This window comes from Crocodylus porosus, unplaced genomic scaffold, assembly GCF_001723895.1.
Source record: "Crocodylus porosus isolate Cpor-Errol unplaced genomic scaffold, CroPor_comp1, whole genome shotgun sequence".
Classification (NCBI taxonomy): Eukaryota; Metazoa; Chordata; order Crocodylia; family Crocodylidae; genus Crocodylus; species Crocodylus porosus.
This window is the reverse complement of record NW_017728925.1, coordinates 275,119-290,262: the sequence shown is the minus strand read 5'-3', so window position 1 is coordinate 290,262 and position 15,144 is coordinate 275,119. Positions and strand designations below refer to the sequence as shown.

The window sequence follows — 15,144 nt, the reverse complement described above, 5'->3', positions numbered from 1 at the left end:
GAGCCTGCCCCGCCCCGGGCTCCGCGCGGGGCCCCCCTTCCTGGCGCTGGTGCCCCGGGCGGGCGGCGATGCGTGCGGGGCCCACAGCGTGCCCCCGCCCTACGCCCAAGCTGCCGCAGGGAGTCGGCGCCCCTAAATGCCACCGCGCTAACCGGGCCTGGGCTTTTTAACAGGCACCGGAGCCGTTTTCCTTCTCCAGAACTGGATCAGCAAGAGGCGGCCCTATGGGCTGCAGTGGAAGGTGCTGCTGTCTGTGGGTCAGTGCTCAGGGTCCGCCCTGCAACCCCCTAGGGAGACTGCACAGGGTCGGCCGAGAAAGGCTGCAGTGTTAGCAGGCCGCCGTGCTGAGGTGCAGCCCGCAGGTCACAAGAGCCAGAGCTGAGTGAGACTCAAGGCTCTTTATCGGGACAGAAGGCCCCTTGCTCCTACCTGGTGCAGGCCCCTGCTTCTCTGTGATTTCAGTAGGCCCCCTGGTTGCCCCGAGCCCTGCCAGTGAACACGTGTACGGTGGCACCGTCAGACATCCAGCGCCTCGTTCCTGATTCCCACAGGCGTGAGGCTGGCACTGGAGTGCAGACAGTCTCCTGCATGCTGCCCCAGTAGTTGGTTGCGCTTAGCACAGGGGTGGGCAAAAGGTGGCCTGGGGGGGCGGATGCAGCCTGCCAGGCCATTCTGTCCAGCCTGTGGGGCTCCTAAAAAATTTAGAAAAGTAATATTTATCCACCCTGGCTGCCTGTCGTGGCCCTTGATGGCTTGCCAAAACTCAGTAAGCGGCCCTCCGCCTGAAACAATTGCCTGCCCCTGAGTCTTAGCAGGACCCCAGTTGCTGCGATGTGCCTGCTTTGAGTGGGTTTGTCCATGCTGTGTCAGCAGCCAGTTCTAGGGAAGAGAGGACTAAGTATGCCCTGCTCACCCAAATCTGCTGACCCACTCCACAGCAGGAAGTTTGCCAGCAAGGCAGAGATCCAGGATCATTCCCAGCACCTGCTCAGGGACAGGGGGCTGGAGAGCAGCACCTGGGGATGACCCTGGAGAAACCACACTAGTGAACCTTGGAGCTGCGGAGGGTGTCAGCACACGCGGTGGGGCGTGCTCAGCCTAGCATTCCCTGGGACACGCTGTTGTCTCAGATAAGCCTGTCACGGCTTGGAAACGCTCTCGCTGTCGGTGTGTTAAGTGGCAGGTTCCATCGCTGGCTACGCTACAACCAAAGCAGAGACCCAGAAGTGTTCCAACCTCTGGATCTACCTGGAGACAGGCCAGTTACCGCACGGAGAAACCAGAGGTGAGGAGTTCATGGCATGTCATCACGGGTCAGCGTCCAGGGCTGGTGCTTGCAACTGGACTGCATTTCCCTTGTGCTCCTGAAAGCCAGTAGCCTCTTGTACTTGGTCATGTCACCAGATTGGTGTCTTCCTTTCCTGGACATGTAGATGGGTGGGATTTACGCAGTTACAACAACAGCTGGGTAGCACAGGCACCTGACACTTCCTACAGGAGAACATCCCTAGGCAGCAGCACTGGCCCTGTCTCTGTGGAGCAGTCGCTAGAGGGCACCAACCACTGCTGGCTAAGTCAAATACCCAAAGGCAGGACAAAGCGACAGGCACTGGAGGTTTGCTTTGTCCAAGTCTGTGGCTGCTCAGTTGGGAGGGGTGGACTCATTCTCATTTCTTACATGCTGCTGCATGGGTATACCCCAAACTGTGAGAAGTGGTGTAATGGTGTCACTGGAAGGGGGAGCGTGGGATGGGCCAAGCTGAAGACCCCACACTGGAAGGGGCATGTGGATGGCTTAGCAAACAATGCAATGAGAGCAGAGTGTAACAGCCATCACCAAGAGTTAGCCTGGCTTCCCTGTGACTGCTCCTGCTTGCAGCTAGTTGGCTGCTCAGCATGGAGTTCAGTGACTGACTCGCACCAGTTGCAGAACAGAGAACACACGTCTGAGCTCGGGCATCCTCCCAAATCCCTGCCTGTTGTGCATCACAGCAGGATTGTGTTGTGAGCGGCCCCCAGTTGACTAGACTTCCAAACCTTCCTTTTGTGTCTTACAGAAAAACTCCCCAGCCCAGAACCCACAGAGGACGCAGAATCGAGGGTGAAGAGGACCAAATATGGAGATGAAATGGAGTAGCTGGGGAAGCTTTGAGCAACTTCCCTGGGCCCATGGTGGCTTCAGCCCTGCTCCTGTCGCATGTGTCCCCAGGGCTGTAGCCACAGGGTGATACCAAGGGACACAGCAGCATGCCACCCCTGGCCTGGCAGTCAGTAGGGAAGTGTGTGGGGAACCTTCAGCTCTCGCTGACCTCTGAGGGAGCAGCAGCAGCTGTTGGGTGCTTAATAAAGGTGTATTGGAGATGTGTGTGTCGCAGAAGGAGAAAGCGAGCCGTGTGCAAGGGGAAGAGGAGATGGTGGGTGGTGGGAGAAGGCTCAACATGAAGTTTCCCAGATGGCTGCTGGCCCAGAAGGGAGTTTGTTGTAGCCTGCTGCCTCACTCTCAGCAGAGCAGACTGTTGCCCCTGCACTGCTTTCCAACCGTTCTAATCCACTGACTTAAATGCAAGTTGCTGTGCCTCTGCCTCCGTCGGGGAGCGCAGGCAGGCCTGGATGCTGGGTGAGCCATGTGAAGCTTCGTCTGATGCTCGCTCTCCCACAGAAGTCCCAGCTCCGTGCTCTGGCAAAGCAACATGCTAAGAGCCAGCAAGAAAGGCAGGACTGTGAATCCATCAACTGGAATTACTTCCTGGGGCATGAGATTGTCAGTGCAGCCTGATGGCCTCAAATGATTTGCGCTCATTCACCACAGGAAGAGGTCAGTGAAACAGGTTGTAGTAGGCAGAGGGCAATGGGAGTTGTTGCTGCCCTTTAATTACATTTATTTGACTCACTGAAAACCAGGACAGTTTACATTTTTAATACATGGAAAACATATATGCGCCACATGCACACAGCTCTGCTCCTGCTGGGAAACGCAAACAGGTATCCCCCCACCCATTCAGCTGTTGTGGGGGGGTAGCTCTCAGATGCAATTGCCTCCTAGCATGACCCATCGGGACCTGTGAGAAAGCCACAGCCGCACTGGGGAAGGCCTGAGCGTTTTCTCCGTCACAGCAGAGGGAAGCTTTAGGCTGTTGGCCGAGGTACACAGGACCCCACCTGATTCATTCCCCCATCGCTCCCCAATTCTGCACATCCCCAGTTGGCAGGAGTGGCCAAGGGCAGACCTCTCTGTAAACAAAAAGGGCAAAAGGCACTGCATTGTGTGTTGCTGAGGGTGGGAGCCGTGCGGGCACTGGCTCTACCTGGATTGTCAAAGTACACCTTGGCATCGCTGAGGCGAGGTAGACTGGCCTCCGGGGGCTGGGCACAAATGCTGGCCCAACAGAGGTCTATGGCACAGCTGCCACAGACTTCACTGGTGCCAGATTTGGCCCTTGTTCAGGAAGATCTTGTCACACACTGGGTGACACCAGGTTCCCCACATCTCACAGGATCCCTTGAAGGGCCTAGACAGGGCTCCAGGCAGGGGGACTGGTGCATAAAGCTTTACCAAGAAGCTTAGATATGTAATCTCCCTCCCTCCCTCCTCCCATGAATGCAAGCATCAACAGTTCCTTCCCTCTGGTGGGACACGGTTGTGGCCTGGGTCTTGCTGGCCCTGTGTAACGTGTGCAAATCTCAATCTGTGGGAAGGCAAGGATGCCGCCCTGGTATAAGTATCCAGGCCCCAATCCCATCCATGATCCACAGGTGTCAGTTGTCCACCCTGCTTCCTCAGGGTCTGAGCAAGGGGCAAATGGAGGGAAAAGGACTGGGCCCCTCGGGTACAGCGCTTCAGGTGCAGGGAGGGACAAGGTCTCCCAGTGTCATTCAGTCTGAGGGATTTAGGCTGAAATGAGCCCTCCAGAGTCAGTGGAGCTCCACTGACACCAGGAAGCCATGTCTCTTGGTCCCTCCCAGCCCTGAGCCTAGATAGTATCTCGCTCTTTGTTGGGCCGGACCAGGCAGAAGATGGCTGCCAGTGCTGTCAGGATTATCACCACAAAGAGGAGGATGAGGACAACCCAGGAGCTGTACTCAGTGCCCTTTCGGAAGCCTGCTTCATCAGCTGGGATCATATTGGTAAGGTTCAGCATATAACCCAGGGCCCAGCCAATGGAGGTGTCCCCAGCCTGCGGAAACAGATGAGAAATGTCAGGGAGCCTCACTGACTCAGAGCACAGATCTGTCTATAGCCCGGTGACCTGTACTTCAGTGGCACAGAACAGATGCTCAGGGGAAGAGTATAAACCTGTCCAGACTAAGCTGTCCCCTGCTTTTCTTTATACCCTCAAGCATTTTGAAGCCTAGGAAGTCCTAATTTGGAGGTTGCAGCCCTACAACTGTGTTTAATACCTACTGGCAGACCTATCCTGCTTGAATTTGGCTTGTCCTTTTGCACTTGGTTAAACTGTTGGCTTCTACAACATCCTGTGGCGATGATGACTACCATCAGATAATCACAGGCTGTACAGAAAAGAACTTCCTTTTGTTTGTTTCAAAGCTACTTCCTTCTGATTATTTCCTTTGATATCTCCCAGTTGGGTATAGACAAGTTCAGGAGAGCCCAGTGGCCATGCCTTCTTCATATGTTAGCTAGAGAATACCTACAGCTGCATTCTGTGGTCACTTAAAGCAAGGCACCTGCTCCCATGCTGATCAGTACAGATGGTACAAAAATACCTTAAAACTGAACATAAAAGCACGCTGGGTCATCCCCAACAGCTGGGAAGCAAAAGCTCACAACAGAGGGGGTGAGCCCATGAAAACACACCAACGCTCCCCTGTCCCACTGACATTCCTCCTCCTTTGATGAGCTCTCTCCATCTCACAGAAGTAACAACCCAGGTCACCCCAAAGCTGACAGCTGCACCCTGTCTACTCAGGCTCCTGCCTTTCCTGCTGAGACACTCCCCGCCCATGGTCTTTTCTTGAGGCTGGAGCTCATCTCTTGCAGGGACCTGGGCAGAAGCCATTCAATGGAGCTTCTGCATGTCAGAAAGTGTCAGCCAACCAGAGGTGCACTCAGGTACTGGACGACAGAGCCACGAGAAGGCCACGGTCAGTGAAGAGCCCCCCAGCAGCCCATGCACTCACCTTCTTCTGGAAGGCAATCTTGGAGAATGTCTCGTCATCAAACTGGTAGCCCTTGGTGGTCAGCAGGTGGACAAAGGTGCTGGTTATACAGTAGTCTGGTAGCCTCTTCTCTTCATCTGGGGCTAACTTCACCAGCTGGACAGCCAAAGGGGCGGGGGTAGAAGGGGCAGAAAGGAGACAGTGGAGTCATCTCTCCCACCCAGCACAATCCCAGCACCTTGCAAGCAGTTTGGAGAAGGATTCCTGCTTCAGCACAGGAATTAAGAGCACTCAGCCTTTGTGATGTGCTGCAGCCTTTGCTCTGGAAGGGGCATGAGTATGTGTGAAGCAGACCTCAAACCTCTTTCAAATCCAAGTTCTTTGCAGCCCTGCAAGTCCGCCCATGGAGTACGAGAGTGTGCTGGCCAAGCTCTGCACATTGCCAGCTTCTGTAGGGGCCAACAACAGGCCCTGCCCAGTCAGGGGGTTATGTCACCATCTATGATATGCAGGATAAAAACAGTGGCATGGCTACAACTGACCTTTCACAAAAGACAGAGACCCTTGGTTAATTCCCTGCTCCCAGTGCTATCCAGCCCCAAGGCTGAGGGAAAGCAATGTCTCTGGCAGTCAAGGCAGGGTGAAGGCATTTCACGCCTCTGGGATCATGGATCATGGACAGAGGGAGCATGTATTCCTCCTTGTTGCTAGGCTGTGCCAGGGACCTTACAGAACAGACAGGCTCACGAAGAACTAGGATGAAGGTTTGCTGACACTCTGACTGATGGATCACCCTGACTGATGGATCTCTGAGAAGGAGCAAAGAAATCATCACGGGAGAATGAAGGGCACACAAAGTCTCTGCATGGATGGGCTGTGAATGCTACCACTGGCGTGTTGGGCACCCTGGGAAGGAAAAGGCCCCCAGCATGAAGGAGGCAGGAGCAGGGATAGGAGGCGTGCCAGAAACTGGAGCATGGGCTGAGTTTGGCTAGGGGAGCTACAGAGTGTCAACTCTTAGTACACAGTCCTTTCCCAGGGACCCACGCTGGTAAATGCTGTAAATGTCCACCAGCTGCACTCCACACCCCAGCATGACTCTACCACCAAAGGCAGGGAGGAATTCTCTTCCCCCTTCATGACAATTCAAGAGTGCTGCAAACAAGAAGAGCCAATCATGGGATCCTTAACTTAGTGCCCACACAGCACCTGCCACCTCCACTGCTGGTGTTAAGCATCTCAAGGGAAGCTGCTGAAAGGGAAAAGCACCCTGCCCCCACCGCAAAGGTCAGGGCTCCAGGGCTCCTGTCCAGACTCCAGCCCTGTCACCTGGGAGATCTGACAGGATGCACCACCCCCTGCTATTGTGGCTGCCGGGTTGCAGAAACCAACACTGCCGAGAAGTTGACCAGATCAAGGCTGGTCTCCCCAAGTGGATGGCAGCCCTGTGGAATCACTCACTGTTTGGTGGGAACCCACCTGGGACCACGTGGTGTTGCAGATGGCTTGGGCTGCTTCTTCCAGGTCCCTGGGCGAGGCCACATGTCTCTTCATCACACTTTGGATAAAATTCACTGTGTAGAAAAAGGCCGAGAAAGCCTGACACAGGGGAGGAGAGGGAGAAAGGGGGTTAGGGAGAAAATCAAAGCCTTGCTGGCACACATGGCAGTTTCCCTTCCAGCACGGAGGCCTTCAGGGCTTGTCAAGGACAAGCAGAACCAGATTCTTTTTGGATTACAGGGGAAGAGAGATCAGTGTGACCGTTAGGGGGCAGCAGCTCCCTCCTTTCCCCTGCTTTAACTTTGGCTTCTGGTTTTGTGCCCTGTGGATGAGGGTTTGAAACAGAAGGTTTTTGGGAATCTTTGCTATGTGGTTGCTCGCATATACGGGGTACTGGACTCCAGGGATCAGGAGGCCCCTTCCAGTCTCACCTCCCTAGGGCAAACAGTGCTTATTAACTATAGGAACAGTCACCTCATTAAGGGTACAGACAGATGTGTAACAACTGGATCTCTCTCAAAGGGTATTGATACGAGGTGTTACAGCATAACTGCTATCATCTCTGAATGGTTGGATACAGATACGAGTATAGCAAAAGCGGCTAAAAGGCACGTTTGTCCCTAAACTCAGGCCCCTTACCTCAGAGCCCGTTAGGGCTCTAATAGCAACCCTGAAACGGACAGGGCCCAGCTAGTCCAGAGCCGTGGTAGAAGCCTTGGAATTGATGGCTCCAAGTTAGGGTCACCTGTTATGCAGTTAATGGGAGCACCACAAATTAGACAAGAGACTGAACCCCCTACACATTTAACCGGTGCATTTTTCTGAACCAGCCTGCCAAGAGCCTAAGCTCATTAGTGTCAGCAACAGGTAACCCGCTGGGAGTGACCTTGCCATTTGCAGTTAAGCCAATTAAACCTTCCCCAACATGCAAGGAGGTGGACAACTGCACTTACTATGAAGTTCCCCGAAAGGTTGGGTTGGAAAATGCCATCAAAGGAGCAGCGGGAAAAGGAGCAGTTGGAGAACCTGAAAAGGCTTTCCACGTGTCGCTTACACGTGGCAGGATCCCCAGATCCTTCCATGGTGACAACAGCTTTGCGGTCATAACTACTGGGCTGCTCTGTGCTGGTGCAGGGTGAACTGTAGACATCCCCTAGGGAGAGTTGTTTCTGGTAGCCTTTGGGCCAGCAAGGGTTGGAAATGACAGGTTTGTATTCTTCAGCCTGTTAGGTGAGGAAAAGGCAAAAGACAGTATTAGCCCTACTTGTGGCTACCAGGAGCAAGGGCTGTGTCCAGGGCAGGTCTGGAAACCAGCAGCATAGCTCAGGGACAGAGCTGAGGATGCGTGGTTAGGATTCCTGCTGCCTCAGGTTCAAATCTCACTAGGGCAAGTTCTGTCCTCCCCAGGGAAGCAATGGAAATACATGTAGCTTCCTGGTAGGACTCAGAGAAGAGACCCTTACAGACCAAGGTCTCTCTGCTCCATATAAAAATTTAGCATAGTTTGGCTGAGATTGGCTTGGTGCCCTAGGTCCCCACTGCATTGCTTGGGCAATCATACTGGTGAAACTACCCCTTCTCCATGATATGCCCCAGAGATGGGGCTGTTCCCTCCCTTCTTTTCAAGCCCCATGGTGCACAGGAACAGAAAGAGCCCTCAACTTGGAACCTGGGAGATAGCAGCCAGGCTGGAAACAATGTGATCCAAAAGGCTGGTGGCCAGGAGATGAGGAGGAGTGGAAACTCAACCCTTGAGGCCATGCTGGAACACCCCACAGGGTCCTACTCGGAGCTCCTCCATACCTTTAGGACCTTTGAGAGCAGCCTCTTGAGGATCTGGTCCCGGCCGTAGCACAGGAAACTGTGGGTGTAGACCTTGTATGTCTGCCCATACAACCGCAGCATCACCTTGTTCTGGGGGTTTTCAATCTGTTCCATGGTTTCGAAGGTGATCTGTGTGGAGGCTCCTCCCAAGTCCATGGCCCCTAAGGTACCCTTCTTGGGATGGATCCACTGCCCAATCCAGCCATACTGGGTGAAAGGGAACAAAGCAATGGCATAGAGATGGTTCACAGGGTGCTGCTGACTAGCCTTGGCTCATACTCCACTTGCTCCATGCCTGGGATGTTCTCAGCTGCCCCCACAGGCAGCCGCGCAGTGGTGCTAGGCCACAGCAAAAACAAACACCCTCTGCAAGGGGCAGTAACACTCCCAATGCCTGCTGTGATTCCAGGATCATATGGTTGGGGCCCAGGGCAGAGTAGTGCTAACACCCTCAGCTATCCCTGAATACCCTGGGACTGGGGGTTCCAGCATAGGACAGATCCTGACCTAGTGACTCATGCACATTTTGGAGTCTGGTCCCAAGGGTTCCTAGTGTCCCCCTCCCCTCCCCAAAGCTGACTCTCCCAGGCTGAGCACTACCCATGATAGGCACTGGGCACCTCCCCCTGCTCCCGAGCTACACCTCTAAGGCAGACAGGGCAGCTTCAGGGCCTGAACCTGGTCCTGGCTTTCATTTTTTTGTTGTCCAGGGAGCCTTTGCACAGGCAGCTTCAATCAGCCACTTCCGGATGCTCCAGCCACCTGATGCAGAGGGCAGCAGTGCTGTGCAAAGTCATGGAGACAGCTGTTGTTGAGAAGCAGCCTGTTAGCCCAGCTCAAGCCTGAATTCTCCGCCAGGCTTCTTTTGAGCTAAGCACATTCTTCCACACCCCAGGCGTATGCTCCACACACAGCTACACAGAGCCCGTGTCTCGTTCCCTCCCTTGGCAACCAGCCCCTGACAAGAGTGTCCTGGAAACCACTGGTTTTTAAAGTGGAAGCCTTAGATTCCAGGTGGTGAGAGCCCTTGAGATTAGCTGCTGGCTTATCCCCTCTCACCTACTCTTTCAGGCACCTCCACCAGAGAGATAAGCCCATGAGTGGATGAATGTGTGAGCCCATGTCTGCCTAGGGACAGGGAAAGCCCTCAGAAGCCAGCCCAGCTGCATGTACCTTGATGAAATTCTCCAAGAGGTAGTTGGCTGTGACCCAGCCAAACACGCCCTCGTCTTCGCCCGACAGAATTTTCGCCCCTCGAAAGTCGAAGGGGTACAACTTCAGTGTGGAGGTGACGCTGCTGAGGACATTATTAGACTCCTGAGAGTTGGTGATGCTATGAGACACATGAAGCAAGGCATCAATGTGAGAGACCAAGCAAAACCTCTACTGCATCTACAGGACTGAGGGCAGAGCCTGCCCACCACAAGCAGAACCAGGACATGGGGAGCACAGGGAACCTATGGCCTCAGGGGTGCAACTGGGGAGAACACTGGGAAGAGCAATTTTTATTCCCAATACGTGGCAGAACTGAGACATGTGAAGGGCCAAGTATGTACCTTTTCTTTCCTTCTTAGCAAACAAGGCATAAGACATGTTTCTGGGATCCTGTGGCAGCCCAGATAAGATCTGACATAAGATATTTAATTCTGGATGATTCCAGGCCCAAGTGACCCACAAGCAAAGCAGGTTTGCAGACCCCATGAAATGAGGAACCCTTGCTACTCCAACCAGCCTCCCCCTACTGCGGTGGTTTGCAACTTTTTTAATTTGCAGACCCCTAAAAATTTTTGAATGGATGTGCAGACTCCTTTGAATTATACGTGAATTCAAGTACTTTTGATTGATAATAGTAATCTTTTGCAGACCCCTTAGACAGTCTGTGGACTGCAGGTTGAAAATAGGGGTGCAACGATAGAGATTTTTGGGGCTGGTATTGATGGCTGATTTTTAACAAGCTATATTGGACTATACTGATCCAATTGCCGATATGCAGCCAGGCAGCATGGAGAGCAGCCTCTGCCTGGTAAGTCTGTTGTGGGGGAAGGAGTGGGGGGAGGGAAGAGGTGGGGGGCAGATTGAGGCCCCAGCAGTGAGGGGGAGAGTGAGGTAGGGACAGGGGCAAGCACTGCACAGCCGGGGTGGGGTGGGGCATGGGACAGAACCACGGGTTGTCCAGGGGGCACGGGGAGGGGGTGGTGGCGGCTCCCACCACTGCATGCACCCTTGGAGGGCATGGTGGGGGTGTGCCCCTGGATCTGTGCACAGGGCGAGGGCAGGCTGCTGCTGCAGGCTGGGGCCGGGGTGGTGCCAGGCTCTTCCTGATGGAGGGCTGGGCTGGGCTGTGCTCTGGGCAGCCTGCCCTCATCCCGTGTGCAGATCCAGGGGCACATGCCCCGCCCCCAAGCCCTCCCAGGGTCCGTGCAATGGCGGGAGCCACACCCCCACCCTCCCTGATGAGCCTCTCGCAGCACCATCCCACGCCCTGCCCCATCTTGGCTATGCAGCATCTGCTCCTGCCCCACCACTGGGGCCTAGATTTGCTCCCCTACCCTTCCCTCATAACAGGCTTACCAGCCAGACCTGGCTGCTCTCCACACTGCTAGGCTGTGCTTCTGGCCTCCTGCATGCTGCGCTGGGGCTGTGCACGTGCATGGGACATTTATTGGCCACATTATCAGCCAAAAAAAGCCAATTGCTGATACTATCAGTTTTCCTTATATCAGTGCTGATCTGATATGGGACCAATACATTGGTGTACCTCTAGTTAAAAACCAGAGCCCTGTAGAAAAGAAAAGGTGGAGGAAGCCTGCCTGGACTGGCTCATTCTCCATGCCTTACTTCCCGGCCAATACAGGCAACAGGTCTAAACCCTGAAAAACAAAGGCTTGTTTGTCTGCAATGGTGCTGTGTGTACTAGAGAGATTTCAGTAAGGACTGGCCCCTCAGAGAGGGCAGACACTGATCTATTGGGATAAAATCCTCTTTCATGGGGATTAATAGCCATCCTGCAGCAGGCCAGGAGCCAACCTTTAACTGCCTGGGGTCAAGAAAAGGCTCTACTTTCGAGCAAGCTATTACACAATTGTCCATAGAAAATGGTTCTCTGCCCTTCCTAAGAGTGGCTGGTTATGGATGACAACTGAAACAAGACACTGGAGTAGCTGGATGCCTGGGTGGCAATACTCAGGCTCCCATTTTCTCTGTTGCACCTCTGCAGCCCCTCTGAGGGCACCAGGAATGCCTGGGGTAATGGCAGAAGATTGTCACTCAAGAGCATAGACGTCAAGCCCACAGCCCATAGCCCACAAGTCCATAGTAGTAGTAGGAGAGTCTGCTTCACAGCAGGTGCTAGTGAAAACTCACTTCAGTAATCTCATGCCAGCGGTGGCTCCCAGATAGAGGGGAGTTACCGAATGCTTCTCCTTGGGAACATCTTTCAAGGCCTGGTTGAGACATGACTTTAAGCTGTTCCCGGCCTCTGAGGGCTCCTTTGCATAGCTGGAGATCCCACCACCTGGAGATGAGAAGACATACCTTGTTCCCTGGCTGCTTGATCCCAGGGGTGGTGAGGAACCTGAGGAGCAGTCCCTGCCCATACAACTCCTCAGAGGGCTGTGTCCCAAGCCCTCATTGAGGGAGTAGGGGGTGGAGAGAAGAAAGAGAAAAGGCAACAGCTTTTCAGCTATGGGGCCCTGGGTTTTTCTCCTCCGAAGCATTGTGTGCAGTCCCACCTTGTCTGTGTCTTTCCCTCACATTCATTTCATTTGTCTGGACAGAGCACCTGCTTGTTGCTGGTGCTAGCTCCTTCTAGGGAAGAGCTTTGTCACTGTGAGAGAATGTAGCTCTCTCCCAAGCATTTCAAAGGGCAGGAGCCACGGGCCTTTGTGCATAGCTGGGAGAATGGGAAGGGAAAACAAACCATCCTGCAGGTGCTTGGCACCATCTTGCAGTTCAGCAGGGCTGTTTTGTGCCCATCATGCCACACCCAGGCATGCCCACAAAAGCCTGAAGAAGCAAATCCAAAGGCCAAACAAGATAGCCATACTGTCTCTCCACCCCCTATGATATTGCCTGCTGGTTACCTGCCAGCCTGAACCAGCAGGTCTTCTGCAAGGAAAGCTTGGTACAGACAACGCCAAGAAGTGGCCACTCCAGGAAGTGCTCCACCTACTGCTCCTAGAGCTTTACCCCTAGCCCAGGCTGCCCAAGAGTTTGGGCTGATCTTACAAGGTGCATCAGGATGCAGCCCCACCTAGCAAAAACCACCCTGGCATGCGATTGCCCCAAGGGGATTCTGCCTGGCCCGATCAGAGATTTGCTCTTACATCCACATGATAGGAGCATGTCACATGCAGGTTCCATTGACATGACAAGGTTTGGTAACCAGCTAATGATCCTCTCAGCTCACTTGGTGCTAGCAAACACCAGGGAACTGCGTCACGGGAGAGACATTGCAGTATATCTGTAGCTTCCAATTCATGCCTGTATCCACGTGTTATGGCCAGCCTCCCATAATGCCCTGGTCCCCACAGGACATATGCACCGAGGGATTCCAGTAGCTCGTGGAACGATACCCCCACACAGCCACTGGAACATGCCCCCACACAAAGGACAGGGACTCCGGGACACTAGCTTCACAAGGAGGCCTGGCCTATACTGCGTGGCACCAATGTGCCAAACCCATGCCAGGATAGTAGAGGTGCCAGCCTGGGTCCCTGGCAAGAGCAGGACACTGCCAAGCTGTCATAGGTATGAAATGTCTTGCCCATTAGGCCCCTACAGACAAACCATGGTGAGCAGAGCCGACCCGAGGGCAGCAGCTCCATTTCACGGCTGCTTCCAAGGTTTTGCTCTTTGCTTTCATTCTACGCTGGAATTAAACCAGAATTGTTCAAATGTTTCCATGGAAGCAGAACGGGGTGGAGGCACCTGCTTCCAGAACCAACTCTGCGCTTTGGGACTCAGATGGGAGGAGTTGGTCTGCAGCCAGGTGCCCAGGGCATTGTCCCGGGAGACCTATATTCAAGACTCAGCCCTGCCTCGATCGCCCCCCTCCGAGGGCATTACTTTCCTACCTTTCACGTCGCACATGCTGTGCTGGCTGACGATCCCCGTGTCATTCTCTTTGTCTGCAGGCCACTTGTAGACAAACATGGCAGTGTGGGAGGATCCAGCATCCAGAACAATTCCATACTGTGGATCAAGGGAGAGAGGAGAGAACAGTTAGGCTGGGAGAGACCAAGAGTGCAGAAAATCCAGCCAGGATCAAGTCCAATATGACTCTCCTGAGGGCCCTGTAAGGGAAACTTCAGAGATTAAAAGGCCTGCATGGCATTACCCATGGGCCAGGGATTGCAAAGCCATCTCGTGTCTGAGAGCCACCTTTGGGAACAAGATGCAAAAAGCACCCTCCTTGCAGCCAGAGAAGCTGGGCACAGTGCAGCCTGACTTGCAGGAATCCAACACATACCTGATGCACCAGGCTATTCTGCAATCCTCACCCTCTTGCTTCTTCTTGGGCAGGGCAAATACCCAGGGACCTAGCCCCCACCACCGCCACACCTGCCTAATCTCAACCTACTGGCCAGAGACTTGGCCCTCAAGCACTACAGTTCAAAGACTGGCAGTGCAGAACTGGGCCTTTCTGTTTGACCAAGCAGGCCAGTCTCTCTGTCAGGAGCACTAGAAGATTTTATTGAGCATAATGGTAAAACCACAGGAAACCACCAGAGTCTCAGCTATACCAGGGCTCTGCATGGCGCTAACCCTGGGGCAGCTGAAGTGGTAAGACCTCTGATGGAAAGTTTTGGTGTGATTCCCTAAACAAAATCAGAGTCTAGGGCTTGGGCAGAAGTCAAGAGCCTAGGGCTTTCGGTTACTTCTGATCCAAGCCAGAGCCCATGGCTTGCCTTGCTCTCAGCACTACATGTGTGTCTGAGATCTCTCTCCTTTTACTTCCCTTTCCCCTGGCACGGAGATGGACACATCCTTTTCCCTACCTGCCATCGTCTCTAACAAGCAGAAAGCCTCCTGGACTTTGCCAATAGTTACTTATTACAAAGGACTCCTATGCCAGGCTTACAGATCACTGCCCATTTGGAGAGATCAAGCAAGACACCTGGGTGGGAACAACAGTCCAAAGTGAAGCCTCCAAAGAAGGGCAGAGAACTAACAAATTAGCACTTTGTCCATATAGGGATCTGCCATTCTCTTTCTATAAATAGTCCCTTCTCCCTCCTGCCAGATGAGGACTCCACAGCCACTGGCAAGAAAACCAAAGAGGATTCAGCTTCCCCTGGTTCTGAGGCCCCCGTCTGACACCAGGTTTTCCCTCCTTGGCAGACTTTCATACACATTAAGCTTTTGCATTTAGCTTGCAATCTGATGAGGCAGTCCAGTCAACAGATTGCCCTGTCCCAAGCAAAGCCAAGCCAAGCCACTTAGGGCTTTGCAGCCCTGGCTTCGATTCAGTGGTCCTTTCTAGCTGCTGTGGGGGACACCACTCTTCACGTTTAAACTTAGTCTAGTTCTGTTTGGCCGCACAGCATTAGAAATCAGCCTTAAGGAGGTTAAATGCATTGATTTTTTGAGCCTTGGCAGCAGAACAACTTTATTTTCAATGTAATACAGTTCCTGTTACAGTGCTAGGGACAGGACTCACTCCTATGCCATGGTGCTCATGAGGCTTAGGCATGGATGGCT

General features: G+C 53.6%; 2 protein-coding genes across 2 annotated transcripts in view; one reads left to right on the top strand and one right to left on the bottom strand.

Moving 5' to 3' along the window:
* Nucleotides 1–157: 157 nt before the first annotated feature.
* Nucleotides 158–2,356, top strand: TMEM141 (transmembrane protein 141; the record flags this gene model as incomplete). Its single annotated transcript, XM_019541082.1, has 3 exons — nucleotides 158–257; nucleotides 1,178–1,285; nucleotides 2,058–2,356. Coding segments are annotated over 3 exons (288 nt in total), but the record flags the coding sequence as incomplete, so codon positions are not given.
* A 473-nt stretch (nucleotides 2,357–2,829) lies between these two features.
* The window catches only part of ENTPD2 (ectonucleoside triphosphate diphosphohydrolase 2), a 31,089-nt gene continuing 18,774 nt past the window's right edge, over nucleotides 2,830–15,144 (bottom strand). Inside the window, exons 2-9 of the mRNA XM_019540479.1 lie at nucleotides 13,518–13,635; nucleotides 11,806–11,956; nucleotides 9,616–9,775; nucleotides 8,422–8,649; nucleotides 7,572–7,841; nucleotides 6,598–6,717; nucleotides 5,140–5,274; nucleotides 2,830–4,175 (exon numbers count right to left, since the gene is read on the bottom strand). Of these exons, the coding sequence (XP_019396024.1) occupies nucleotides 3,972–4,175; nucleotides 5,140–5,274; nucleotides 6,598–6,717; nucleotides 7,572–7,841; nucleotides 8,422–8,649; nucleotides 9,616–9,775; nucleotides 11,806–11,956; nucleotides 13,518–13,635 (1,386 nt within the window). The 3' untranslated portion in view covers nucleotides 2,830–3,971. The remainder of the gene's footprint in view (nucleotides 4,176–5,139; nucleotides 5,275–6,597; nucleotides 6,718–7,571; nucleotides 7,842–8,421; nucleotides 8,650–9,615; nucleotides 9,776–11,805; nucleotides 11,957–13,517; nucleotides 13,636–15,144) is intronic.